This window comes from Sceloporus undulatus, chromosome 4, assembly GCF_019175285.1.
Source record: "Sceloporus undulatus isolate JIND9_A2432 ecotype Alabama chromosome 4, SceUnd_v1.1, whole genome shotgun sequence".
NCBI lineage: Eukaryota > Metazoa > Chordata > Lepidosauria > Squamata > Phrynosomatidae > Sceloporus > Sceloporus undulatus.
Genome location: NC_056525.1, coordinates 13127981 through 13145751, shown reverse-complemented (window position 1 = coordinate 13145751; position 17771 = coordinate 13127981). Strand labels below are relative to the sequence as shown.

Genomic DNA, 17771 nt, shown 5'->3' with positions numbered 1-17771 from the left:
ATTTGCCAACACTTTTACAGGCAATGAAGGTGGGAACTATTTTGGCAATTAATCATACAGAAGAGGAGCACTTACACAGTTATGCTTAATGTCAGAGATGTGAGGAAATTATTCTCAAGAACAGAGGGCTAAAGAAATGAATGACAATCCTACGGCACACTGAAATAACTGGAGCAGAGATGTGCAGTTACTTCTATATAGGTCATTTTTATAATCTGAAAAAAACGGTCATCAATATGTAGGGGGGAATTATATATAGAATCATAGAATCGTAGAGTTGGAAGAGACCACAAGGGCCATCCAGTCCAACCCCCTGCCATGCAGGAAATCACAATCAAAGCATCCCTGACAGATGGCCATCCAGCCTCTGTTTGAAGACCTCTAAGGAAGGAGACTCCACTACACTCCGAAGGAGTTTGGTCCACTGTCGAACAGCCCTCACTGTCAGGAAGTTCCTCCTAATATTGAGGTGAAATCTCTTCCTGTCGCTTGCATCCATTGTTCCGGGTCCTATTCTCTGGAGCAGCAGAAAACAAGCTTGCTCCCTCCTCAACATGGCATCCCTTCAAATATTTAAATAGGGCTATCTTATCACCTCTTAATCTTCTTTTCTCCAGGCTAAACATCCCTACCTCCCTAAGTCGTTCCTCATAGGGCATGGTTTCCAGACCTTTCACCATTTTAGTTGCCCCCCCCTTTGGACATGCTCCAGTTTCTCAATGTCCTTTTTTAATTGTGGTGCCCAGAACTGGACACAGTATTCCAGGTGGGGCCTGACCAAAGCAGAATAGAGTGGCACTATTACTTCCTTTGATCTAGACACTTTACTTCTATTGATGCAGCCTAAAATCATATTGGCCTTGTTAGCTGCCGCATCACACTGTTGACTCATATTCAACTTATGATCTACCTGGACTCCAAGATCCCTTTCACACGTAGTTTCATTCAGCCAGGTGTCCCCCATCCTATATCTGTGCATTTCATTTTACCGCCCTAAGTGCAGTACCTTACATTTCTCCATGTTGAATTTCATTTTGTTAGCTTTGGCCCAGTTTTCTAATCTGTTCAGGTCGTTTTGAATCTTGATCCTGTCCTCTGGGGTATTAGCTACTCCTCCTAATTTGGTGTCATCTGCAAATTTGACAAGTATGCCCCCAATTTTGTCCTCCAAGTCATTAATAAAGATGTTGAATAGCACTGGGCCCAGGACAGAGCTCTTTGGGACCCCACTGGTCACTTCCCTCCAGGATGAAAAGGAGCCATGGTTGAGCATGGCTGGTCAACCAATTACAAATCCATGTAACAGTTACTTTGTCAAGCCCACATTTTACAAGCTTGTTTGCAAGAATATCATGGGGAACTTTGTCAAAGGCCTTACTGAAATCAAGATATGTTGCAAAAGGGCACTTTTTAGACAGCATGTCTCAAGGCAAAGAGGATCATAAAAACATATTGTATATTTGCATGTGTATAGACACATACAAAGTATATGTAATCCTGAACAATTCATTCTCAAGCATAATCCAGCCATTCATTTATCTTCAAAGGAAAGGGTGCTCACTATTCATTTATGGGAAAGAAAGTAAAGAAGTGCAGTGAGCCAACAAATGAAGACTGCTGCTGTCTGCACAGTTCCTTATTGTTGGCAAATGAGAGAACATTGGCACCTGCCTTTTATGTATATTCAGTACAAAAAGAATTTTCTTATGTCTGGCCTGAACCCACTGCATGTTACTTTCATTGGATGACTCAAATAATATTTCTCATTGAGCATTCTCTTTATTTCATAATTTTGTAAATTTATAATATGCTATCATTCTGTCTCTAAACAAAAAATTCACAAATGCAAAATCACAAGCAGAGGGGAACAACTTGTTTGTAGCACTCAAGCAGTTCACACTCAGCTTCTTGTCAACAGGGCTATTCCGCAAATGACTCATTTATGTTCTCCATCCCTCACTTGATACACAGTAGGCTAGAGTTCATTTGGAAATCTAAGAGTGAGAAAGTTAACATCCCAACATGAACACTGGCATTACAGCCATAGCCTGCCTCTTACTGGGTGCATCTGGGGCCTTGGGTATTCAGTCTGCAGTTGCAGGATCCTGCCTTCTCTTCGCACACAGGCCCAATTGACCCACCAATGTCACAATGGCATCCTACAGAAAGGAAACACATGTTAACATTCCATAGCTAATAACAGGCCCCAAATAGCTTTCATCAAAGCATGGTACCAAAGGGAATGGCAGCAAGTTGGCACTCTATTTTTATTCCACTGTATCCCCTTTCATATAGACTTCTGACACTGCTTGTGTCCATTTCCATTGCCTCCGGAAACTATGCCCTTCTATCTCTGACAGGACTCCTAGTAAAGACTCCCATGCATGCAGACCATCCAAAGATACGGCCTTGTGTAGCTAATAAAAATAAACAAACACTCCTGGCCCTTTCAGGGCCAGAGGTGTATATGCTTGTGTTACAGATGAAGGACAAGAGTCCACAGTGAGTGTGATTCCCAGTCAATTTTAGCATGTTTTGTTCTAGCATGTCATTAGAGCATGTCAAGCGTAGTTATGCAATCTCTACCCCCAACACAATGCCCTTTTGTAATCTGAATTCTATTTCTATTCTCCTAATGTCCAAAATGAAGCTGGTACTAAGTTCAATGCAAGTTTAATTAGCAATGATTGTTTAAACAGATGTCATTCAACTCCTTTCATCAGAGCTTTCCTTTACCTCTATGCTTTCATCTTTTCTTTTCTTTTTTTTGAAATGGTTATTCAAAAGCAATTGCACCTACATCTATTTATTCATCAGTGTTCCCAAACAGAGACTGCAGTTCTACCTTCTTTTCTTTGATCTGACATTGCACATGACTTCCTTATCACATAATTCTTTAACATGTGTCTCTTCAAAGTTCCCATCTCCTTTTTCAAATTTTATATACTTTAAAAAGTTCAACAAAGGAATAAAAGGCTATTTGACTCTCTTTGTACACATTTAGCAATAATCGGAAGAGAGAGAAAAAACCTTTTAAAAATCCTAAATTCAAACTGTAAAGAATCTCCCTACATAATGTAAATGATAAATGTAGAATAAAGCATAGACACTACCGTACTATGAGGACCATAGTGAACAAAACAAGAAAGCAAGATCCAGTAGAATGGGATTCTTAATCAAATAATTAAGAATTCTAACAAAAATGGACCAGTGCAAACATCTAACTTCAACTCTTCCTCCCTTTAATATGGGGAAGGAATCCTAGACTTCTTAAAAAGCAGAAATTTCAAAATATTTCCAACCTGACTGTCCGACATAACAGACAGTGCCATCGTATAGGGAAAAAACTGACATACCTTGACAACCAAAGTAATTCCCACTGTCCAAGTTGTAGTATCCTTCCTTACATGTTGAGCAGAATTGACCACAGATGTTAGGCTTGCAGAAACAGTGTCCATCATCCTAGGAGATATCAGCCATACAACAAAATCAATTCCTGGCAGCTTCTTAGTATTATACACACCCAAACTGATTTCATGCTTCTTCAATACAAACAGAAAAAAATGAGTATGAGAATGAAAACGAGTGTAGGGTCTCTGAATTATATGAGCAATTGCAATTAACAAATGAAGTGATGAAATCTCTGCTCCAGCCCTCACATAGCAGAAACACTTTTTGAAAAGCTCCAAATATTATTTCTCCTGATGTCCAAAATGAAGTTCTATGCAAGTTTAATTAGCAACGATTGTTTAAACAGATGCTATGCTGCAGAAGCACCATTTGAAATATTATTATTTATTAAAACTTTGGAAAATTAGTTATGAAAAGAAAAGAAGGCCCAATTTGTTGTCTTGTGTCATTCAAACACAACAGAGAAACACTGTATCACATGAAAATATAAAATATCTCCCAAATGTTGTGTATTACTTAAAGCCATTTTACATACAATACTTGCAAACAGCTGGGAAATAACAAGGACCTTTCTAAAAGAGCTCCAATTACACCCTGGGATTAGCCAGTTCCACCTGGGATGCTGTGGTTCAAACTAAATAGACAGTATGACCAAAACATAGTGGATTATGTCACGTCACAGGAAACTTACTTGTAGGCATTCAGCAACACCTCCAATTGTTCCCATGGTGTCACATTGACAGCCTGAGGGAAACAGAGAGACAAGCAGCTCAGTTTATAAGCAAAAGACTTAAACTTCTGTATTAGCCTTGTGCTAACTAACCCTCTAGCATGTCAGGATACCAGAAGCCATCCATACAGGAAAAGATACAAAAAGAAGCTATGTCCACATCTGGAAATTTCTCTTCTGCATAGGGCATTCTGATGTGTTTTATCTTTACTGCAAATGTTTTAAGATACAAGGTGCTGATCCAAACCGCTAAAGATAACCTATCAGTCATCTATAGAATTAACCACAAGGTTCTTACATCTTAGGCACATGCTATCACTTGGCCATCAAGATGACTAAATAAAATCCTTGTTTCCACTCAACATTACACAAACGTTACAGATTTTCAGAGTAAGATATTCTTTTTGTGCCCCGCACTAAAACACTAAAAGGTCATCCTCTGTTACAGTTCCATGGCCAAAATTTTGGAAAGATGTAGTTAAGAATCAGGGACCATTTTCTTCATAATCCCTAGAGCAAATTTCAAGTACAGTACAACCCTCATATCCATGGCAGATATGTTCCTGGACTTATCGTGGAAATGCGAAACCGCAGCTAGTAGCAAACCCTATTGAAATGAACAAGTTCCAGAAGAAGAATTGCACTGGAAGACCTTGAAATGCCTAGAGAGAATACTCCTCTAGGCATTTCTAGGTCTTCCAGCACAACTCTGTGGCCATACTCCAGTAGAAGCATACCAGAGAATCATGCTGGAGAGAATATGGAGAGAAAATGCCTAGAGAATATATTTTTCGGATGCAGGTAAGGGAAACTGCAGTGAAACTGCACTTACCAGTTCCATGGATATAAGTGTTGTACTGTATGTAGGGAGTTGGGTAAAAAGAGTTACTTTGATGTTTTCTGGAACTCTTTCTGAAAAAATTACAAGGGACATTTCTTACTCATGCATCCAAATGGGTTATCTGGAGCCAGGTTCCAGTAGAGTGGTTTGCACCTGTCACAAGCTTCACCTTCCACATATGCCCGACACTCACAGGAACCCTGAAAAGGTTAAAAAAAAAATAGGCAGGGAAGGAAAATTGAAAGTGTATACCAAAGAAAAGACAAACAAACAAACAAAAACTGATTAAAATGAAAGGGAATTGGAACATAGGAAGTTGCTTTATATCAGCTTTCAGATCAAACTTGTCCTTTCAAAACAATATTGTAAGCTCTATCTAGCAATGGAATCTCAGAATTTTTCCAATCATCTACTACCTGATCCTTTTAAATGGTGATACCAGAGACTGAATGTAAGACCTTGGGAATGCAAAGAATGAGTTGAACCATAGAGTTATGAAAACCTCCCCTGCTGCTCATTTTTATATGTTGAGGAACTGTTCATTTCCTTAATACTTAATGTGGAGTATCATAAAAAATAACATGTACAATATTCAAGAATGAAAGTGAAGATCAACAGCTATGGGGCATACTCACCAATGGCAGGGAAGGATCTTCACTTGCAAGCCCAGCAGGATTACAAGAGCCCGCTAGAACAAGGGGGAAAAAAAGTTAAGCGCAGGCACTGAATAGGAGGAACAAGCATCAACTATGCACTGTTCTTTGTTGTGCAGTTTCGAGTTATTTCCAAATTATGGCAAGGCTTGGGGTTTCCTTGGAAGAATTTGTTCAGAGAGTGTTTACTTTTGTCTTCCTCTGAGTGCCTTGCCCAAGATCACCCAGTGGATTTCCATGGCTGAGTGGGGATTCCCACTCTGGCCTCCAGTCCAACGCTCAAACCACTCTACCACACTAGCTTTCCACTGTTCCTGCAATAGTGCTTTAGCTACTGTACAGATTATGTAGAGTTGTAAAGAGCTTAGAAAGGTTAACTGAATTTCCCAAGCAACACAGCCAATAGTGTCTGTCCATGATGGCTGGGAAATGGGTTAACTGAAAACAACAATTTTTCAAAGTTCTTGAATTTGTGGGTGGATTTCAATAATTGCTAAGGAAAAATTAATATGCTTAGTATTAGAGCTGAGAAAAGTAGCACTAAAATAAGTATAAGAAACACCATGAAGAACTCTCCATTTAAAATAAATATATTTTGTGATTTTTTTTTCATTTCAGCAGCATTTATTATTAACACATTTACTTATTTTCTAAAATCAACCATGCTGCCAGGTGCATTAGGCACCAAGAGGCACCTACATTTACATTGTGTCACAAAGACATCTGCACACATGGAATAGACTGAGCTACCTTCACAATGTGGAAATCCATAAGCTCCAGGAATACAGGTATCACAGCGCAGTCCCATTACTCTGGGACGACAGGTGCACTGCCCAGTCTCCTGGTCACAGGTGCCATATAGAGAGCCTTCTGAGGAACATTGACAGGCTGAAGAGGAGACAAAGAGACCAATCAGAGGGCATCACTCCCAAAGAAGTGTATTTTTAAAGAAAAAAAGCAAAAGAGAAACTAAGTAGTTGGCAGTATCCTTTCCTAAAGCCTATGTGGTACAACCATTTTCTTGATGCTGTAATGAAACCAATGTTGACACCAACTAAGGCTTTAAAGAGAAGTTGCTGCTGCTGTTGTTGTTATGTTTATTTATATCCCGTCTTCCTCCCAGTACAGGGACTCAAGGCAGCTAGCAAATCTATAACAGTCTAAGACCCAGTCCAGACGGGGCAAATGCGCCATGCTGGTGGCATACTAGGGTTAAGGGACTGCGCGGCAACCGCATGGTCCCTAACCCTAGTACGGCATGGCGCCGTAACCAAAGCGGCACCCCATGGGTATGGGCACTGCCATTGTGACGTGATGGATGCATTCTTCCGCACATCACGCAGCGCCAGTTATGTCACGAGTGCACCATTGGCATACTTGGGCATAACTGGCGCGGCACAAAAAGGACCCGCTTTTCGTGGGTTCTTTTTTCTCCGCAGGGGAGCCATGTGGTTTGGTGGCTGTGGCTTCCCTGAGGGGGAAAAATGGCGTCGGCAACACTCCCTTTTTGGGAGGTCTGTACCGGGCCATAGTTAAAACATTATAAAACATGCAAAATGCCAGTTTAAAAACAATTAAACAATTAAAAGAATTAAAAACATTACATTATTAAAGTTCAAAGTTTAAAACTCTAAAACATAACCAGTATTCCGCAGCAGAAAAGGACCTCCTCCACATCCATTCACCAAATATTGTCTCTACTGGGACACAGCTTTTAAATATTTTTTGTTTGAATCCATTATCTTTATATTTTATTTTTTTTATAAAATGCTCTGGGAATTTGGAGTATAGATCAATTCAATTAAACTCCTTGGAGGACAAGTTTAAGGGCAGCTTGGGAATGTCATAAACAAAGAAATAAATAAAATGTTGATACATTTTTGCAGTCCAGTTTAGTATGCCACATGTACACCTATTCATCTGTTCTGGGTACAACTGAATGGTTTTAAGTATAGCAAGTCACCAGTATAAATGCTCTGTTTTTATGACCATATCTGAAATCAGGAGTGAGGGAAATGTGGTCCAGGGGCCTGGTTTTGAAGGTCCAAGGGTCCATATCCACCCCCACCACCTGCACCTCCCCCTTTAATTGCAAAAATATTTTTGACTATTTAAAATATGCTCTCCCCAACCCTGATGGGGATAAGAAAGGAAAATTTACTAATTTTTTGTTTTACACTATGCATGTTTTAGGAAAGGCCTCGTTCCAAACAGGATATAAACCTGAAGTGTTCAAAATCATTGCACAATTGCCCTGATGCCCACTAGGAGGAACAGCATGACCTCTTATAGTTTCCCCATCCCTTAAATGAGCAATAGACTAAAATAATGTACATATAAATGGACTTTATCTTTTCAAAACTGTAATTGTACCAATAACATTCACATCTGATAAAGGTCATCTTAGCATCTGAACGCTATTAAACAATTAGTTATTATAACAAAAGACACTGTGCCAGTATAAGTGTGTTTTTGCTTGACTATGCTGGCAAGCTAACAATGACTTTAAACTAGCAACAATTTCACTTAATTGTTCCTGCCTAAGAAAAAGAAATGTTTGATTTTTTTATTGTGTTGGTGCTATTTATGATCTTTAAACCTTCATGCTACTTTATGCTCACTCTCCTGGTGCAATATTTGCATCTATTTTGTCATGTATTTCTGAGATGTTAATTAATGAGGGGGAAATGGCTACACAGTTTTCTTCTGTTTAGCCAATCTGATCTAAGCTTCCAGCATGCTCAGATACACATGGCCAATAACAGCACTGGAAACTGGTACAAGTAAATTGTCCAAGGGACAGGTTTCCCATATCTAGAAGAGGGAAATAACTTTTAAAAGTGTTGGAGACTATCATTTGGATGGCTCAGAGTGAACCAATGCTATATCACCAGGAATCACAAATGAATGGTACATTTCAATCTTATATGCCACTTGAATGCAATGAAGATGTCTGGTAATGCTTGTAGAACTGAACCTTATGAGTCATATATCCAATTAATTGCTCATTCTCTATCTTCTTAATGCCTGGCAGCTGCATATATAACTGATTTCATTGTATCAGCATTTGAGGTGTAGAACGTTAAAAGCACCAGTGCTGGTATCTCATTGTTCAGAATTTGGGAAATAATAATAATAATAATAATAATAATAATAATAATATTTTCCCGCCTCTCCCAGGGTGGATCGAGATGCAGACTTTGTAGCATTCTTATCATGTGGGAATATTGGCCTTTGGTTTGATACATCTCAATATTTTAAATAAATTGTGGTTGCTCTTTCTCATTTCTATAAGGGATATATAGTGGACCCTTCCCATCTGTGGCGGTTCAGTTTTATTCCCCCCCCCCCCCCCCCCCAAACCGCCAAAAAAATACAACAAATGTGGCCACTAGTGTGGCCTCATGTATGCACCTCCATTAAGAACAATAGGCTTCATATATATTATTTCCTAAATATTTGTTGTTGTTTTCATGTGTAATCTTTCTCAAATCTGAAACAACAAAGCATACTCTTTTGCCTCCAATGGATTTCTAGTCTGGATTGGTCTGATGGGGTCAAGATGAACACAAAGGGTTGCAAGTTCAAAATGTGATATTATGTATCATGTTGAGAAAGGAAACCAAATGCCTTCTCTACTGCTAGAAAACAGGTACTATCTGACAGATGACTCACCTGTACAGGTAGGATATCCATAAAAGCCTGGAGCACACTGGTTGCATGTGTGGCCTATGTAATTTGGGTGGCATTGGCACTGCCCCATAGGGTTACAGTCATTGTCCACAGAGCCTCGAGGATCACAGGAACAAACTGCAAAGAAAGGCATGCAAAGAGACTTGAGAAGATAAGTGGATTCAGTGCAAACTGTTGACTCATATATTCCTACCTGTTTACTGAATATTTCTCCTTCTAGAAAAAGCTGTGTTTATCTCCATGTGCACATCTGACTAGCATTTATAAACATTTTGTATTTTATGAACCTTATAGAGGCAGGTGACAGCTGGCATTAAAGCCCCAAGGAAGAAAAAGTTTTAAAGCCTTAATGGGTCATACTATCACTTCCTCCTTTTATGGACACTCAATATGCCTGTTATTAGTTCTCCAGATGCTCACTGGTAGAGGGTTGAACTTGAGGGCCCTTGAGGGCCCTTCCAACTCTATGATTCTATGTACTGTTAGGGTCATTAGCAGGGACAGAGAGACAAGAAAAACTCAAATTACAGTATATACAATATATCAATTTCCAAGTTCTTCTCCATCTACATCTTGTTTATCAGTGTCCTTCTTTGATTAAAGCCAAACCACACTTTTCTGGGAAATACAATGCAATAAACTTTACAAATGAAAACTAAAGAATGACACCAGGTAGGCAGTTGCTGGAAAATATCCATCTGTGGTGGGGTAGGCAATGTCTGGCCCTCCAGATGTTCTTGGACTACAACTCCCATAATGCTTCCCCATGGACAATGACTAGATCTGGTAGGAATTTCAATTGAGCAATATTTGGATGGTTAAAGGTTGCCAAACACTGACCTGCATCTGGGAACTTGCATGGGAGGCACAGTGGCAGAAAGAATCCTTATTTTAGATTTTGATTTGCAAAAATGTATTTGTTTCTTTCAATTCAAATGTACTCTGTTGGTCAGGTCAAAGGTGAGACTGCCCTTGAAAACACTTTAGAAGCTGCAGCTAGTGCAAAATGCAGCAGCCAGATTGGTGTCACGTATGCATTTTAGAGACCATTATAACATCTGTGTTGTAAGTACTGCAGTGTCTTCCAACTTGCTTCTTGTTTTTAAGACTGCTTTTGGGCTTTTTGAAGAGCATTTTAATGTTATAAAAATATTTTTATCTTAGTATTGTTTTAATTGGTTTTTATTTGTTTATCACCTTGGGAATCCTTGTGGGATTGGGGGGGGGGGGAAATATAGAAATACTATAAATAAATAAATAAATAATAAAATGCTGCCTCTTTCCTACAACTCCTTTCACAAACTGAAATACCTTGGCAGTGAGGGTAGGAATGATATCCCAAGCTGCAGTGGTCACAACGAAGCCCATCATACTCAGGTTTACAGTAGCATCTTCCAGAGGCATCACATCCTTCAGGCAATGTCCCAACAGCACTGCAGCCACAGACTACAATGGAAAGGACATCCAGGGGTCAGAATTTTGCTATTGCAAGGAGGGAATTTAGCATCAGTGCAAATATTATCTATGTACCCAGGAAAAACAACTCTCCACAGCAAGGATGACAAGAACTGCCAAGGACTTTAACAGGATGGGCGTTCAGAAACTTTGGCAGAGCACAAAGGACATAACAGCTACAGTTGTAGTGGAAGGCAGTTCACCTACATATTTAGAATCTATGCTCTATGGAGGGGGGAAATCAAAATATGTGAAGTCAAAGGCTTTCATGGCCGGCATCCACAGATTATTTTTTTCAGGCTATGTAGTCAAATATACTCTTCTAAAACATGGCAACATAGCCTGAAAAACCCACAAAAATCTAGGGATCAAAATACTTTGCTAAGGAAATGGAACAGTTACTATCTTGTTGACCAAATTTCATTAGATTACTCTGCTTGAGAAAATATGTTCTGCAACCGATTTATCTGTTTCAAATGATGTTGAGCTTTTTTGTTAATACTTGTTAAGGGGCAGCTAAAACGGAAAGGGAAAGAATGAATCTTGGAATGGAGTTTTGAGTAAGTGCTGAAAAAAAGGGTAAAGGAACCCAGTTTGGGGGAAAAAATCAGGAATGAGGTAAATATTCTGCCCCTTTCCAAGAAAAGTCCACTGTGGTCTTCAATGTAGATTGCCTGCACATATCCAAATTTCCTTTTCTAACTATGAGGTCTAGAAACAGAGTTGACAAAACAGAGGCATTTCTACAAAAAAACCAAATATGTGTAGGACACATGTTATGCCACATGTTACAGCAATTATTCCCCTGTATCTAAGAACTTACGTTGGCACAATGGGTAATTGAAGTAGCCAGGAGCACACTGATCACATGCGTAGCCTTCAAATCCAGTTCGACACAGACATTGCCCAGTCTCGTTGTCACATGTACCTTCGTAAAAGCCAGGACCAGAACACTGACAAGCTATGCAGTGGGAAAAGGGGGAAGGACATTCAACACTTGGCATTGTTTTTTTACGTGTCCCTTTAATACTTTATGAACCAGTCCCACTTATTAACACCATCCAGGTTATCTACAGCATTGACTCCACCTGTATAATGGGCCCTGTACACTCAGGTCCTCTGGGGGACATTTACTCCAGTCAGCCAGCCTTAAGTTGGCAACTGTCACCCAGAGGAATTTTTCTGCAGCTGCTCCTAGAAGGTGGAAAGACCTGCCAAAAGAGAGTTGACAGTTGAACATGGCTTCCAAATTTAAAACAGCACTGAACTCTCATCTGGCAGATCTATCCAGTGATTTTTAAATTATGCACTTCAAATGATGAATTTTTAAATGTGGATTGATTTAATATGTGTCTTACTTGTTATTTTTATTGATGTTTGTTATTAACTGATGCTGTGTTTTTAGTTGATGTTGTGTATTTGTTAATCTACTGTTGTCTGACTCCACAGGCATGTAAGAAATAATGATAATAATAATAATTACTATTATTACATACATTTACATTCTAAATTAAAACTGAAAACCTGAATCAACTTGTGACAAAGTCCCACTGAATCTTCCTTTAGGGGATGGGACTTGCTGGGGTGAGGGTGGGGAGCCCTTCCTGGGAACTAAGGAGTTTATCACACTGGGGCTGATTTCAACATTAAAGAGAGATTAAAGTGCATTTAAAGCATTCTGCAAATTAAGTGGAAATGGCAAGTAATTATCACATGCAATTGTGCAAATAAAGTGATACTGGAAATGCACTGTTGCTAAAATCCCGAAAATAAAAAGGTGCACATTAATGCTTCGTTGTGACTACTTTAATGGTGGGTTTTGAGCGATGTGTGAAATTGTTATGCATAATCACATAATTTTTCCGGGATATTCACGAGAATAAACTCCCAATCTCCTTCATGTGATAAACTCCTAAGACAGTGTGAGGGAAGATATAGGGTGAAATGCCCTATCCCTTCAAAGGTATATTAGCTCTTTTCAGCTGTAAGAAAGGTAAAGGTCACAGTAGCCCACCCATCTTTTATCAGGAATACCCATTAGGAGAGAGAAAATAAAGCCAGCTATCCCTTTGGTTTCATTTACTTACCCTGGCAATTTGGTCCATAATATCCTGGGACGCACTGATCACACTGGGTCCCTTGGAAGTTGGGATTACACAAACATAAACCAGTTTGAGCATCTTTCCGGCAAGCATTCCCTTTTGTTCCAGCAACATAGCAGTCACAGTCTGAAAAAAATGGGGGAGAAGAGAGGAGAAGAGAGGTTGATGGTACACACGGCACAAGAAAATCCTGCTTTCCAGTGGAGTACCATTGTAATTATTGCAAAAATAAACTAGAATAACAGGATGCATATTATTTCAAAAGGGAAAAATAAAGCCAAAAGCTTACTTATTATCTGGCCAGCTGGGAGTTCTTGTGCTCCTTTACCATTGTTAGAGAAATCTGACTCTGCTAAATGATAGGAAAGACAATACAAACATTAATTTTATGGTCAAGAAAAAAATAATCAGACAGCACCAGCATAAATCAAATTCCTCTCTCTATAAATAGAACTTTCTGGAGACCATGGCATCACTTTTGCTCCAAATGAAGAATCAAGCTTCTAAATTCCATCTTCTCATTCCAGTTCTATGAAAATATTTAGCATGAGTTGAAGGATCTGAAGAGCTGGCTTCTATCCAAAGCTACTTACAATAATCCACAAAAGAGGAACAAGAGAAGCACCTGAATATGCTCTACCACCAACATGGGAGGGGCTGAAACCTAGGCTTATAAGAACTAACTATGGGCCCAAACAGACAGGCCAAAATAAGGCTGCTTTGGGTCACTTTGGAGGTATGCTGTTTAAATGAAGCATGCATCTTAAGAGGCCAAAAGCTGCGCTAAAGCTGCGCTCCAGTCCTTAGGACTGGATTGTGGCTTTAGTTCAGCTTCCGGCCTCTTAGGATGCATGTTTCATTTAAACAGCACACTTCCAAAGTGACCTGAAGCAGCTTTATTTTGGCCTGTCTGTGCAGGCCCTATACTAAACTTTCAAAAATCCCATTTATTCACTTAATTTATATTCCACACTTCTCTCAATATGTGGCCTAAGGGGCTTTACAATACAGATTAAGTTAGACTTCAGTTTAATCCAATCGTAATAATAAAAAAAATTTAAAAGCAGCTAAATAAACCATGTTTTAAAAGCAATACTGAATTAAAACCAGTTTAAAAGCATTTAAAATTCCTCATGCCAATGTTAGTAATACTTACGATAACAATGTGGGAAATCCACATAGCCATCCGCACAAGCATCACAGTGCTCCCCTGTATAATTTGGTTTGCAGTAACAGCGGCCAGTGAAGTCTTCACAGGTGCCATCTGTGATCTCTGAGTCACAATTGCAACCTAGAAGGAAGGATCATTTGTATGCATGGCCTGGGACAACTCAGGGTATACACTGCCTAAAATGGCAATGGGCAAGGCAGGCCCACAAACTGCATTTTTACAGCCACCAATAACCTTTACAGTCCCCCAATGGGCATTTGGGGGTATTTTAAAAAAGAAAATGAAGGGGGAGGTGTATAAATGAGGATGTAGCTGTCTAGAAACCTGGCAAAAGGGAAGCTACAACCCCCCCCCCCCCGTAAAAAAATTGTTCTCCCAGGTCTAAAACAGTGTTGTCCACCGTCAGTACTGACATAGTTATCTCAATACAGATTTAGAAAAACCAAAATCCCACCACCATTCCTATGTAAGATGCGATGCCAGACACTATCAGTTTAGATCCAGAAGCCTCAGACACGAATCACTTCTGAAGAGACAGGAGTTGGGTTTTTTCCAGTGGAACCTCCATGCCTTATGAGGGACCTCCAATTTTGGAGGGTGGAGTCAATTGAGAGGGAAGGCAAAGCTGAAATGCATCCCAGTATACAGCATATTTTGCACTGAACTTTAGGTCCTGGCTATATATGAGAGAATATACTCACGATAGCAAATGTAGGGTGAATCTATTGGATGATCTGGAGATTTATAATATCCTGGGCTGCACCTTTCACAGTTGATGCCTGCTGTGTGGTGCTGCAGAAATAATTTGTCTGTTAGCATTCATTCATTTGAGGCATCACAGTTTAGTCCAAAATGTAACCTTCCAGATATTGCTACACTGAAACTTCTTTTGCCACCATAGAAAATAGTGAGGTGTTCTGGACATTGCAGTGAACAATTTGCCCAGACCTGACTGAGACTGAGAAGAACATAAAATTAAAAAGGGTATTAAGAACTATTCCCAGTTTGTTATTGTGGCCCTTCAATTTGTTTCTGCCTTACGATGATCCTAAAGCAAACCTATCATGGAGCTTTCTTGACAGAATTTGTTCAGAGAGGGTTTGCCTTTGCCTTCCTTTGAGGCTGAGAGAGTGTGGCTTGCCCAAGGTCACCCAGTGAATTTCCATGGCTGGACAGGAATTAAAACACCATGCTGGCTCTCACTTGAGATTAAATCCCACAGATCTCAATGTGCCTTACTGTCAAGACAGAGCCATGCAAGACTGTGCTTTTAAGTTTGAAACAGCTCTGATTGTGCCAAATCAATTAGAACTGGGTATATATTAGGGAATTAGTTCCACCTTGTTCCTTCTTAAAAGTTTGTATAAATTTGTGTGACACCATAAACTAGAGATGGGCAAAGTGAGGGCATAAAATTGTTTTTGTATTCATTGATCCCTTCAGATTCTGTCATTTTTTTTCCAACCCTAAAAATGTGGGAGTGAATTACCTCCCCTTGAAGCATCTGGGAGCAGCAATTCACCTTTGAAATAGGTTTCAGGGGTGCCCTGCTCTGCTCAACCTAAAACACCAGTGTTTTGAAAAGAGAAGTGGGCTTAAAGCCACGTTGGGGGATTCCCCCCCCCCCATGTGCGGATTTTGTTGGCAGTCCCTCAGATTCCCAAAGGATTCCCAGGGCAGAAAACTGGCCTCAAACCTATCACAATTGCCCACTCTCTGCCTTAGACCATGTGTGAAGTTGACTGAGGCTGGAGGCCACATTTTAGTTTGACAAAGTGCTGGACTTTCAGAGCAGTTGTGTGTGGTGTTATGGACTTTTGCAAAAAAATTATGATATTTTTCTGTTTACTAGAGAAATTAAAATAAAATGTGGTCATGCATATCATGTATAGTATATATAATAAGTAAGGATGTGCTGGGAAGTAGTAAGAGTATGGACAGGGGGACAGGTTGCTGGCTGAATGTTTGATGGGATTTTTATAAAGACAAATGTGTGTGATAGACTCAGAGAGAGAGAGTGAGATAGGAATATTAAAGATAGGAATATAAGTGAGGATTACTTAGTTAGGGTCAGATAGGATTTAGATGTGTTCAGTAAGTAATCTTAAACTTTATTTTGATCTCCTGTTTAATACATTATTTTTGTCTTGTATATTTGCACGTCTGAGAATAGTACGTAAAGGTTATTGGAATGCTTGAGTGTCTGTAGTGGTGTCCAGTGTGGGACTGGAAAAATAAAGATTTGCACAGGATCCGTGAGAGCATCTAGAAGGTAGCCTTTTTTGATGCCATAGCACTGGGACAGGAGGAGTCATCACAATTTGACAGCAAACCACAAAGTGTTAAGTGTGCTATTTCAAAGAAGCTCACATATTTTCTTTTAAAGTCTCTTACGTTTTTCACTAGTGACAATGAATAAATGTACATTGGCAATAACCTAACGAAACACAGGGGCTCTTTGTTTGTGGCATATCCACTAAGTCTTACCTGACAGTCAATGCAAACACCTCCTCCTTCAAACTGGCCATTACGGTTTTTGCTGGCTTTTTGGTGGTCAACCTCTGGATCATAATAGCAGTCAAAGGCATGCCCATTGCAATTACAGGCTGGAAATATAAGCATGAGTGAGCTAAAACTGGTACAGACTCCAATTTATGTATTCTCCCTTTCACCATAGCATGTGATGCCAAATGCAATTTTAAGGAATCAGTTTCAGTTTATGCTGCCTGAGGATGTGGACAAGATACTTTCAATGATGTGGCCAATTACTGAAGTACCAGTTACATTGATACTTAATGAATTGTATTTACAGTTGTTACTGCTGTGACTGTTCTATTATCGGTATCCTTTTAGTTGTATATATTGTATTTATAATCTTCTTTGGGATTTCTTCATTTTTTGTAAGTAATATTTATTATGTTTTCACATGAATTGATTTGTAATATTCATAATCCAACATACTTATTATCTTTTTTTGAATATTTAAAAGATGAAAATAGGATAGAAATGTCCTGGAATATCATAAAATTTTAAACCACAATTTGTCTTCTGAAAAGTCTGCTAGAATAATTCTGTACTGAAGAAGGCTCACAATTGGGCAATTCAAAAATACTGATTAATCAGTCCATCTTTCCAAGACTTCAGTCTTTAAGATGAAACTGAATATTTTGATTATCCCTGTAGTTACACATCCTATTGAATGTAGAAACAGAGATGTAAAACTCTTTGTTGAGAATAGAGTCCCAGTCGCACTGAATCCAAACATAGGTCCTTCGGAAACCCTGGGCCAAAACACTCTGCAGAAATAATCCAGTTCGAGACCGCTTTAATGCCCTGGTTCAGTATTAGGGAATTCTTGGAACTGTAGTGTGTTGTGACATCAGAGCTCTCTGACAGAGAAGGCTAAATGTCTCACAAAACTAGTATCCAGAATTCCCTAGCATTGAGCCAAGGCAGTTGAAGCCGTCTCAAACTGGATTATTTCTGCAGAGTGTTTTGGCTCCCTATTGTTTATTTCTCTTGATTGTGAAAACTAGCTATTTAGCAAACCTAAAGATAAACTTTTCTCTAAGTCCTCAACTATTATAATACTATAAATTACTATTAATTATTTTTGGGAACCACCACCAATGCTGGCTGGGGGATTATGAGTTGTAGCCAAAAACCCAAAAGTAATTTTTCTAAGCTCTCACAACAAATTTTCTGAGTGAACCGG

General features: G+C 39.3%; 1 protein-coding gene across 1 annotated transcript in view; it reads right to left on the bottom strand.

Moving 5' to 3' along the window:
• LAMA5 (laminin subunit alpha 5) overlaps positions 1-17771 on the bottom strand; it is a gene marked incomplete at its 3' end in the record, with an annotated part of 206832 nt that overhangs the window by 71639 nt on the left and 117422 nt on the right. Inside the window, exons 8-21 of the mRNA XM_042462442.1 lie at positions 16544-16662; positions 14758-14848; positions 14042-14176; positions 13175-13237; positions 12871-13011; positions 11607-11744; positions 10640-10774; positions 9311-9445; positions 6386-6523; positions 5618-5670; positions 5083-5182; positions 4103-4155; positions 3357-3462; positions 2060-2159 (exon numbers count right to left, since the gene is read on the bottom strand). Of these exons, the coding sequence (XP_042318376.1) occupies positions 2060-2159; positions 3357-3462; positions 4103-4155; positions 5083-5182; positions 5618-5670; positions 6386-6523; positions 9311-9445; positions 10640-10774; positions 11607-11744; positions 12871-13011; positions 13175-13237; positions 14042-14176; positions 14758-14848; positions 16544-16662 (1507 nt within the window). The remainder of the gene's footprint in view (positions 1-2059; positions 2160-3356; positions 3463-4102; positions 4156-5082; positions 5183-5617; positions 5671-6385; positions 6524-9310; positions 9446-10639; positions 10775-11606; positions 11745-12870; positions 13012-13174; positions 13238-14041; positions 14177-14757; positions 14849-16543; positions 16663-17771) is intronic.